General features: G+C 39.3%; 1 protein-coding gene across 1 annotated transcript in view; it reads left to right on the top strand.

Moving 5' to 3' along the window:
• The window catches only part of FREM1 (FRAS1 related extracellular matrix 1), a 56,928-nt gene that overhangs the window by 31,984 nt on the left and 12,902 nt on the right, over window positions 1-12,042 (top strand). Inside the window, exons 24-28 of the mRNA XM_041485563.1 lie at window positions 5,061-5,475; window positions 6,589-6,790; window positions 7,248-7,392; window positions 9,796-9,925; window positions 11,316-11,388. Coding sequence (XP_041341497.1) covers window positions 5,061-5,475; window positions 6,589-6,790; window positions 7,248-7,392; window positions 9,796-9,925; window positions 11,316-11,388 — 965 coding nt within the window. The remainder of the gene's footprint in view (window positions 1-5,060; window positions 5,476-6,588; window positions 6,791-7,247; window positions 7,393-9,795; window positions 9,926-11,315; window positions 11,389-12,042) is intronic.

The following is a 12,042-nucleotide window of genomic DNA, read 5'->3' on the forward strand; positions in this document are numbered from 1 at the left end:
AGGTATTTAAAAAACCTGCACTACGCAACATCCAATTAAAAAAACACTCCAAAAACCCCAAAAGAATTTGTTAAAAGAGCTGGAGGCTCTGTGTGAATTCCCAATTGTTATATAGCACATCTATTTCTACTGCAATAAATATAGTTGGGAATGCTTTGGTAATAAATGCATTTTCTCATTGACTCTGAAAACATAATCAGAGACAGATTTACTCGATACTAGCTTCAACATTATTATAGAACCCAGACATACACAGCTGTTAAGATTTAAGTGAGAGAGAAGGACTGAGAACACACTTGGTGGAATTTTCTTTTGGTTTCTTGCTACAGCTGGATGTGATAAAGCTGGTCCATTGAGGTATTAAATAACAGCTTTCTTATCTGTTATAATTTATCATATTAATTTGATTATTTGAATCTCTAAGTATTCTGGAATATAATGAAAACCAGTCTACTTAATCTATTTTGACACTACCATTGACATGCTATTTTGACATACTCAGAAATTCATTTAGACACTTGAAATTTTGGGGTAAATCCATAGGTTTGCCTACAGGCCCAGTTCAGCAGACTAATGATAATTATTTTCACCTGTTTCTGAAATTTTCCACTTAGAACAGTTTATACTAGGTGCATTCATTTTGTTCTTAAATGAACCTTTCTTGGTTATAAAGTAGAAGGATGCAATGAATTATCATCAGATAAAGAGCAGATGTACTATGGACAGTTTTGTAAAAAAGGTCAAAATCAAGGAAAAGAAAAAGCCCAAAAATAAAGAAAATTTTTCTAAAAGAAGAATGCTTACTCTTTGCTAATATTGGTAATTTTCACTGAAAACAGCTTTTGACAGAAGATGGGCCTACTGTAAAATTCAAAATTAAGAGCTTATTATTTTTCATTTATGACTAAAAAAAAATTAAAGAGCTGGCTCCTAAGAGCTGGAATTCAGAAAAGACCCATTTTTACACTCTCCTAGAATAGACTTCTGATCAGAATGACTTTTTCTGTGAGGCACGATGAAGTTCAAGAACATGTTGCATCATACAGTTTGTGAACTTTTTTGCAGGCAAGTCAAGCAAGTGAGGCAAGAAGACATTAAATAAATTTCCATATAATACTGGATCAGGTAGCATTGTCCAGAGTTAACTCAAAAGTTGTTCTGAAGCTTTCCTCAGATGAAACATTTTTAACCATCCCTTCCACTACATTCAGTGTGGTGGAAATTCTAGTTAGGAAATTTGTCTGATTCATTTATGCTCACTACAGAAAAAGTGAGCAAATATTCCCTAGTTTTATGTTTTTTAATTGTGTAACATGTTCACCAAAACTAGAATTAGATATTTCAAGTAAGGTTGCAAGCCCTAGTTTGGGCAGTGTAGTATAGTGGCTTGTGTCAGTATGACTCCCATATCACACTATCAAAAGCAGATCAAACAAGGCTAGGCAAATTGCAAATGTGGATAAACTCAATGTTTTCTGTTTAGGTCAATGGCTAAGACCCAAACCAGAAAGTCAGTTTTATTAAAGTGAGGTTATGACGCTTAATAAATACTGATATTTTATAACTATTTTAATCCCAATAATTAAGTTCCTTGATGTTATAATTTGGAAAATAATTTGGTTTTGTGTAGACATATAAATATTCTGGCAGAACAGTATTATTATTTCAACAAGGAACTAATCATATGGGTAATTTCGGGAGGAGGAGGAGGAATTAACTAACCAGATTTTTACTTCGCACTAAAGTACTTCCTTCAGACATAAATTTACCTGTATTGTTTGGTGCTGTTGGCCTGGAAGAAAGATTTGGCAGTGCTTGTTTGGACAGATGACTTCAAGTGATTAGCAACCTGACATCAGATGCTGGCAGCAGAATGCTAAAAGAACATGCTAATGTCCTCCATTTTGACATGCTGGCTCGATTTTGTAATGAGTTGGCACTATTTATGATTCCATTTTTATCTTTTAAATGCCATGGCAGATGGTAGGTCCTGTAGCCAACTCCATTGCCATCAAACTGCAGAAAGCATGAAATGTTGATAGTTGTGAAATCAAACCATGCAACATGTCCTCCAAACTTTGCCTGGGAATTGTATCCTAAATTTTATCAGAGTGAGAATACTGGCTGCTCTCCATTCCTGAGGAAATTACAAAGTAGACATAAACTAGAAATAAGCAAAAATCAAAATCTCCAAAAGTGCAGAAGGACGTCTTGGACACAGGCAGTTTCATCACCTGTGAAACTGAGCAGTGAATGAAATTCATGGTAAATTTCAGTCTGACATATCCATGCAGGAGCTTTGTTCCTACCTGGCATTCTGGAGAAGGCTGGATGAATATTCAAATTAATGAACTGAATTTTTTAAGTCTTTCACTAAATATTGTTTGAGACATCATCCAAACGTTTTTACACCATCAAAAGAATGACAGAAAATTCACTTGTGCTGCAATCCTCCAGGTGTTTTGAGAGAAGGTTAAGGTCTTAACTGAAGGTGCTGTTCCCTTTTTTCTCCTAACACAGTATTTATCATCATTATTCTAGTTCTGTATTTGATTTCAGGTAGTTTACAAATAGCACAACCCTTTTACCATTGGCACAATAGCATTAGGTCAGTATAGGCAGATGTCTCTAGGTTCCCAGATGGGAATACCATCCTCAGTAAACATATTTCAAACTGCTACATAGTCCCTGGTCTGCCTATGCTCATTCCCATCTGTTTCATGGCACAGTGCCAGTTTACAAGTGATCAAGCTCTAATCATACAGTCTTGGTGAAGGCAATGAGGAGTTTTACATGGACAGTCTCTGTGACACAGTAAGATGTTCCATGACCTACTGAAAGTCACTCACATTCAAGTCATGCAGCAATACACTAGGTGTTGACCCTGTAATTTTAAAAGTACATCTTCAAGGTCTGCAGTCAAGAGACCAAGGAGAAACAGACAATCCAGTAAATGTCTGCCACTCCCCATTTCACTTAAGTATGGTAGAATAGTGCTACATGGAAAGCAGCCAGCTAGGCTGGCCCTCATACAGTCTGAAACAACTGTCCCACTCTAGTAGAGACAAATTTCTTTGCACACGAGACTCTGCTCTGACTCAGGCAGAACAAACCTGTGTGAAAACCACCTTACAAAACGTTTCTGCATGTAGTGTGTGGCATAATCGCTGAAATTTATGTAGAAAGACTGTTAACTCATACATGCTATAAGTTGATGGGACATGAAGGATCATGAAACATTTTCAGAGCAATTTTTAGTTTCATATACCCTCAAAAGTTTTTGTTGCACGCATGAAAATGTTCCATGTAATTCTTTTCAGAAGAAAATACATAAATAATGATCTTGCCCATGAAATCGAAGATTAATTTTAAAGGCTAAAAGATTGGTTTTCTCCTTATTTTTCTCCACAACTAAATTTAATAATAAATTTCTGCAGACCGTGCTGTCACTTGTATGGCAAAAGCCCATACCCAGCTGGTAGGCTTCTGTCATGGTTTAACTGCAGCTGGCAACTAAGCACCAGGCAGCTGCTTGCTCCCTCCCCACCTGGTAGGACTGGGGAGAGAACTGAAAAGGTGAAAGTGAAAAAACTCATGGTTGAGATACAGACAGTTTAATAGGTAAATTGAAAGCTGTGCACACAAGCAAAGCAAAACAAAGAATTCATTCAGTGCTTCCTGTGGGCAGGCAGGTGTTCAGCTATCCCCAGGAAAGCAGAGTTCCATCACGCACAACAGTGACTGGGAAGACAAATGTCACAACTCCAAACGTCTCCTCCTCCCTCCTTCTTCTTCCCGCAGCTCTATACACTGAGAATGCCACCAGATGGTCTGGGATATCCTTTGGGTCAGCTGGGGTCAGCTGTCTTGGCTGTGCCCCCTCCCAGCTCCTTATGCACACCCAGCCCAATCACTGGCTGTGCAGAGTGAGAGGCAGAAAAAGCCTTGATGCTGTATAAGCACTGCTCAGCAGTAACCAAATCATCCTTATATTATCAACACTATTTAGCTATATTTAGCACAAATAAATCACAAATCAAAACCTCAGCTCCATACAAGTGACTATGAAGAAAACTAATGGTATCTCAGTCAAAAAACAAGCAGAGCTTCCAACAGATTTTCCTCTACAGCCTTGGGCACCTTTCTCTTAGTTTTGAAAGGAAAACTATCTGCAGTGAATAATCAAACCTTTAGTGTATCTAAAGAAACATCACTATTTGAGAGAGAACTACAAGAAACTATGTGGCTATTGATAGAAATTCCCAGCATGGAAGAAGAACTGTGCAGATACGACCATTTGATAAATTTATGCTATGGATATCTGTTATTAATATTATCCTATCAATTTGTACAGTTCTGCCCAATAGCTTAGAATTTCAGTGAAACTTTACTTACTTTTGTAAAGAAACATAAATCATATTCTGCTGAATAGATGAAAATTTAAAGATACAGTTAGTGCCTAAAGAAACCCATGAAGGGAGATAAGGCTGAATGTTTCTCCAGTTTGGTTTTTAGTTTCGGGGGCATTGGGTAGAAAAGATTTGTAGCAGTGAACAGAAAGAAATCCAAACTAAAACAGAAAGAAAGCCAAACTAAACCAAACCAGGCAGGTCATGCAATTCACATACCTCTTTCTGTAAGCTGTAGGTGCTACTGCCAGGTAACCAAGTGAAGATAAATTTTAAGGATATGTAAAATATGTACACCGGAAGCTACAATAAGCCCCCCAGGCAGCCTTTCCTTTTAGATCTGTTCCACCTGTATCTCAGCTAGAAGCTGAGATCAACTCCATTACAACTGTTGATCTTTAAGGCCTCTAGCATCTGCTCAATCCCTGCCAGTGCATTGTAACTCCTGTCATATACCTGGCTGTCTGCTTTCATGTTTTTAAGTTTGACGTCCACTCCACTCAGTGTCTGGGTTTGTGCTCCACCCAGCTCTTCTACTTTTGCAGTATCAACACAGGCAAGTCCTGTAGTAAAGGTCTGCATTATCATTTCATTTCAGTACATGATGAATCAAGAACAGATGCTGAAGACTGCCTTGCCTCTCTTTGCCAGATTCATCATCAGCAACGGACTGAGGACTAAGCATGGGACATTCAAGATTGCCTTGGAGGCAGCTGACCAGGCTTTGCCCACTCTATCTAGGAACATGGGGTTAAGATTAACTGAAGGAGCTATGGCACTTCTTACTCCTGATGTACTGCAGCTTTCAGACCCAGATACTGCGAAAGAAAACCTTACCTTCCTTTTGGCTCAGCTCCCCCAGTACGGTCATCTCTATTATAATGGGGCAATGTTACTGCAGTACAATTTCACACAGCAAGATGTGGACAACAGGGATGTTGCATACAAGCACCAAGGTGGGAATTCCCAAACTGACAGATTTACATTTGTTGCCTCAGATAGGACTAACCAAGGCTTCATTGTGAATGGGAGCGTGCAGAGCGAACCAGTGACATTCACCATTCAGGCAAGTGTGACTACAGACCTACTTAAGAGAGATAAATAGTATGATAAGGTAAAAAATGTAGCAGTTTTGATGACAGGTGGTACTTGCTGCTGTCTCTGATTTAACTGTGCATCTAGTAAGTTTGCTTTCTGTGTTCCATGGATAATTAACTTGGGGAACTAACTACTTACCAAAATGCATAAAGATAAGCAAGTAAATACTTATATACTTAATACTCGCATGCTAAAAATTTTACATAGGAATCTCAACTATGGGAAGGATAGAACTTTTCTCCTGCTCTGCCTTCCTACTTGGTGCCTGACCCTGTGATTTGCACATATGGGGTTGTGAGTACGACTGCTGATCTTCATGTCACAGGAATCTTGAATTACAGCCACTTTGCTTCTCCACCTAGACACCCTGTTCTCTCTGAGAGTCTGTGTAAGATGCCTGCTCTGATTCTTTCTTTGCTAGAATCTTTTTGTTCACTTCCTATTTCCCCTGTTTTCAAGTCCTTCATACTTTGTCATAGGCTCAGATTTGTTTGCTATGATTTTTGGTATCTATCTGGCATGGTTCAGTACACAAAGTATGTCTGGTTGCACTGCATGTCAAAATTCTCTGTTTCAAAACCCTGATACTAATGAAGAGGATGTTAATATTTCCTGATGACAAAGTTTCAAGTTACATGATGATTGATGAATACTATTTCAGCAGAGGGGGAGATATGGGAACAGTAATGACCATTGTGGACTGCTAGAAGGTTCACCAGAATTTGTGAAAGATGGCATTGTTATTATAAAAAAAGAGGTGACTACTGCAGTTATCTTTTGCTGTGAAGAAAATGACATAAAAAATGAAGACTATGGGAAATGTGGGACATCAGGGCACAGGTATATAGCATTTGTGTTACACTCCCCAGAGTGTACATGTCCCTGCTACATGTGGCAAGTGATGGGTAATCTGGGCCTGGAAACTTTTCATGTGAAGTACAACTTAACTAGAACTCAGGGGTCTGCAGCTGACTGTGAGCCAAAGTGGCTATTGCCACCCTGATCTGGCTACTGCTCTTTTAGCAAAAGCAGGACAGAGAATACTCTGATGTTATAAAATGAATGTCTAACTTTGATTTAGGTGGATCATTTGGACAAAATGGCACCAAAAATTATTCATCTCCATTGTTTTTCTGATGTGGAACTGCTGAAGAATGGCAATTATGGGATCTATATTACTGCCAGGTTCCTGAGGGCATATGACCCCAATACAGAAGATGACAAAATAATTTTTAAGATTTTGCGAGGTCCTCATTATGGCTACCTGGAAAATACAACAACAGGTGATTTCTTTTATAATCTCTATTTTGGGCCATACCAGACGAGATTTCAAACCCTATCCTGTTAATGTTTGTTTGATAGACAGAATTAAAGTTTCTTAGCAACTTTTGGGCAAAGTTTGATTGTAATAATAAAACTTTTACAATGAAACCTGAGTCTTAAGTTTGTTGTGAATCCTCAAAGAGTTTGAAATAATTTTTAATAGCTGTTGTTGAGAAACCTTTTTATTTCTGTCAAGAAATAAAATATTAATATTGAACTTGGCCTTTTGATAAACAGATTACACATAAAGAAATTGGCAGGGGTTTATAATGAAGAGATATTGCTGCTTAGCTATAAACTTGCATTTCTCAAAGTTCAGATTCTCAACAAAAAGAAAAGTTGAAAAGAGTCTATATGACCTACATGGTTCTTATTAGCAGGCTTTTGGTTCACCTGCATATAACTTGTCTTTCCTAGGTGGATTCATTCAGGAAAGATTCAGCCAAAAGGATTTAAACAGCAAAATCATACTTTATGTCATCAACAAATCACGAGAAGTAAATTCAGACAACCTGGAGTTTCAAGTGACAGATGCCAGTGGAAACTCTGCAGCACCCCAAAGGTAGTGCCGCTCCTTGGTGACACGGGCTGTGCTGTACTGTTCTTGTCTCGCTTTGGGGCAAATGAACACGTGCTGGGCTTGAAGCCATGCAGACATGGACATAGCTACAACTCAACTTGCCATTGCTTTTGTTAGAGTAGAAAAGGTTTCTTCCCCTCAAGAAGGTGAAGCCTTCTTGAAGCCTTCTTGAAGCTCAGCAAGGGTTGAGCTCCAGGTTAGACTGTGTCACAGTTCTCAAGGGCCTTCAGGGCTTCACTGGAAAACAATGCATTTAGTGGGTTTGGGCATTTGGAGATCTGAGATGCTGCGTGCTGAAGTGGGGGACTACTGCTTCATGAACATGGTCCTGCAGCTGCAGGTCACTCTTGCCCTTAGCTGATGGCAGTGCATTTTTCACAAGCTTGAGATTACAGTGGAGGAGATGCTCTCAAATGACAAAGTTATGAGTCAAAAGAGCACTGAAAGAAGGTGGAGAGCACTCAGCACCTTCTTTGTCATCCACTGCACGTGTTAGACATACTATCCAATATCTCCTTGTGATATACCATAAGCTTCATGTAGAAAAATTAGAATATCATGCCAACTGGGCTTTGATGATAAAAGCCAGAAGTGTGAGTAGCTCTTCAGCAGAGGCAAAGCTTCTCTTTATTCCTGAAAACAGGGCTAAGTGTTCAACCAACTTATTTAATCAGAGGGGAAAAAAAAAAAAAACCAAAACCAAACCAAACCAAACCAAACAAAAAAAAAAAACCAAAAAAACCCCCCAAAAACCAAAAACAAAACAAAACAAAAAAAAAAAACCCACCAACTAAAACCAAAAAAACCCCCAAAAAACCAAAAACAAAACAAAAAAAAAAAAAAAAACCCACCAACTAAAACCAAAACCAACAACAACAACAACAACAAAACCCAAAAAAACCAAACCAAACAAACAAACAAAAAAAACCAAAAAAACACCCCAAAAAAGACAATATGTTGTTTCTGGGCTAAACTGGCTACTCACAAACCAGGACTCATGGTGAAGAAAGAGAAGCAGAGAGCTGTACCCAGGGGCAGAGCACTTCTCTGCACACTGGAGAGAGAACAGGGACTGGGCTGAGCTGGAGGCAGCATTTAGGCAGTTATATGCTGTGCCAAAAGATGTCCCCATACACAAACACATCTGAGCATGGACAGCTCAGCTGCTTGGTGCTGGCTTGCAGATGAAAAATCACCATTATGTGATGCCACTTCTCACAGGAAAATGCAACTCCTTGTAAATGAATGGCAATACATAGCACAGTTTTAGGAGAAGAGCAAAGAAAAAACTCTTGTCTTGCAGAAAATAGGTGCTCCACTGAAGTTATCTGCTAGTAGACCAAAGGGAAATTTTAGTGAAAAAATAGCATTTTAATATTGGATTGAAAAGCTTGTGAGGTATTTTTTCAATTTAAAGTATTTATCACCTAATGGTCACTGGTTCAAAATACACAATTTCTTTTTCATGTCCCAGCTTTTATTTGAATGCTGCTGGACTACATCTGGCACATCCATCTTCTTTAGCAAAAATAAAGCAAATCAGCTTCTAAATGGGTTTCCCACAAAATTAACATCAGAGGATAGAGGAGAACAGGAGGAAACTTCCACTGGTGATAGAGCTAGTCAGCTGTGAAAGGCCTAGAAGTTTGTTTTAGTAAAGTCCAAATTGTAAATAGCTCAGCTCATCCATCATTCTCTGACTCTCACTATTTTTTATTACAGCTTTAAAAAGGGAAAGATCTTTACTGGCGATCCTGTGCAGCACACACTCTTCTGAGGTTCAGATACTGCCCCCACCCTCCATAAAAAATTCTAAAATTCAGTGCATAAGACACCTGGAATGAGACAGGGGAAAGGCTGGAGAGTGAAGTGTGCAGAGTACTAAAGTAAGGGAAGGAGAGAAGGCCCTTGCACAGAGGCAGAAAAGTCCTAGAGCATACTCTGTGTGCTACAGGAGGAGAGATGGAGGATAGATGAAGGAAGACATGGGTGGAAAGAAGGATATTGCTAAGAAAAGACTGGGGAGTGAGAGTGTAATAAAACTGCAAGGCTAAAGGGAACCAGGATAAACAGTGATATCTTGTCTTGGCCTATTGTTGTTATGGACAAAATGCTCTTAAAATTACTGCAGAATCCCTCTGGCTGTAAAACAGACTCAAGTGTGGTTTAGGGTACATCAGAGCTGGTCTGGAAGATTTATTACTGCCTCTTTCTAATCAGTTAAATCACACAAATATGTTGATTTGGAGACAAAGACTCAGTATGTGTATTGGCTAAAACAGCAGTCAGGAGAGAAGGCTCCTCACACAGCCCCTGAGCAGCAGGGGCTGGGGGTGGCTGGCCAGGTGGCTTTGCTCTAAACTCACATTCCTTTCTCTCCCACAGGCTGGAGCTACGGTGGTCTCAAATTGAAATGCTACACACTGAATATGAGGTGTGTGAAAACAAGGGAGTGATGTCTCTGAAAATCACCAGGGCAGGATACCTGGGGGAGTCTGCCTTTATAACTGTGAAGGTAAAGCCAAAAGCCAACAACCTAACTTAATAAGTGCAGCCTGTTATTTTATTCCTCAGATGCAAATATAATTCAATAATCATCAAAGAGGCCATGTGATTTCATCCATACTTACTGGGACATTGTCCTTGCTCCTACAGATGGCTGAAACACTTCTGACAAAATTTCTTGAGTTTTAAGTAGACATGCTAATTAACCAAACCTGGAATATTTTGGAGCAGCGTTTCAGTTTTGATGAAAAAACAGAGCAGGCAGTTTCCTTTGGCACTGTGCTCAGAAGTTTGGTTTCCAGGATCTGCCACTTTAAAATCCAGGTTTTGGGCAATCTGGGGCCTTGGAGCTTTTGTTTTGCCTTCTCAGGCTGGAGGAGCCCAGGAAGTATAGGTACCGCAACTACGTCGCCATGGCAGCCTTCTCCATTTCACCTCCTACTGCCCACAGCCGAGGAAAACCCCTTATACCTTCAATGACTGCCTCTGTGTTATGTCAAAATGACTAGACGGAAAGCTGCACGCCATAATTTTGTAAAACAGGCTTTGTGCAACTTGCCTTCACAAATTTTATCTTTCCTCATAAAATGTAAATTCCAGTATTTAATCAGCTCCCCTTGCTAGAGAAATACCACTTCCCCCCCCCCCCCCCCAGCTTCTCAGGATTATAGCACTAATAAGAAACATAATTTTGATTTTTCTTCTATTGAAATTAGTGGGAATTTTGTTAAATGGCCCTCAGGGGCCATCTTATCCTACCCTTCACAGACGCTGGTGATGCTACTGCAGCTATTACTTGCAGAAAGAGACCAGTGAAATTGATTCCAGCATCAAGTGCGGAAACTGGTGTCCTCTGGTGCCTCCTATGAAAATTCAGGGAGTTGCTGGGATCCCTGTATTTACATGTGTAGGGTTCACATCTATCCTAATGGGTCTTTGGGAGTGACATAGGCTCTGCGTGAAAAAGCTTCTTTCAGGATATCACAAAGGGCCAGATGGGAAAATGTGGCCAAGTTGCTGCTGCTCTTCTGAGATGACAGGATGTGCTTTTCCAGGAGCCAGGTATGGCAGGGTCCCCAGGCATGGTGAACAGCAGTGTTACCTGGTGTTGTCAAATAGCAGTCTCAGAGGGGAATGAGCAATATTATAAGATAGGGCTGGTTTTTTTTTTTTTTTTTTTTTTTTTAATGATGCATTTTTTAAGCCATGAGCAAGAACAGAATGACAATTGCACATAAGAAGGTTTGTTCTTCAGGTCTTTATCCTTTTTTCCACCCTGAGTATATGTACAGGTTGTCCTGTCTATTTGAGATGTGCAAAGTACCTTCAGCATGCAGCAGAATGCAGTGGTTTGGTGAAATGTGTCACAGCATAGTATCTACTGTTTGATTTCTTCTCAGGTCAATGAAATATCTGCTAGGTTGGGAAAGGACTTCACTGTGACTCCCTCCAAGCTTGTTCAGTTTGATCCAGGTATGAAATAGTGCACTGAATAACTCTAAAATTAATTCTCTGATTTTAGAAGAGTAACCTCTTGACTTGGAGAGTGAAATCTGTTACATATCTGTAGCTAGAGAAGCTGAATAGTATTTAAGACTTGGGCTCATTTTATGGAAGTGCTGTAGGCTTCTTTAGTGAGTTGGAATTATTATTATTTAACATAAGATTGCCTACAGTCTTTTACTTTGGTTAAAATATCAACAGTGCTGAAATTGTCTCCTAATCTCCCAACAACTAGGCTGCATAGGACTCACCTGAGCTGATCTGTGGGATGCTTTAAAGACTTCAGTCATTATAGGTAAGGCCCAGGACACAGGTCAAATTTAGACAAAACTGAGAACAACTTAGGTTATTCAAGGTGTCCAAGGCCCTTTTTCATTCACATACAATTCTGAAATTACCCAGTAAAGACAAGGAAACAAGAAAAAACAATGGTAAAGTTTGCCTAAAAGGTTGCACTTCAATCTAACATGATTTTTGATCCATTTGCAGGTATTTTAAATAACTGTTCCATCTTTAAAGTTAAACTTTTCAGATACAAACTCTATGATACATTTTCTCTTGAAAATTGCTGTGGAAGTCCTAAATCTATGTATTGCAGAGCAATTTAGCACATCTACAGCAGCT

This window comes from Pyrgilauda ruficollis, unplaced genomic scaffold (assembly GCF_017590135.1).
Source record: "Pyrgilauda ruficollis isolate IOZ18807 unplaced genomic scaffold, ASM1759013v1 scaffold71, whole genome shotgun sequence".
Taxonomy (NCBI): Eukaryota; Metazoa; Chordata; class Aves; order Passeriformes; family Passeridae; genus Pyrgilauda; species Pyrgilauda ruficollis.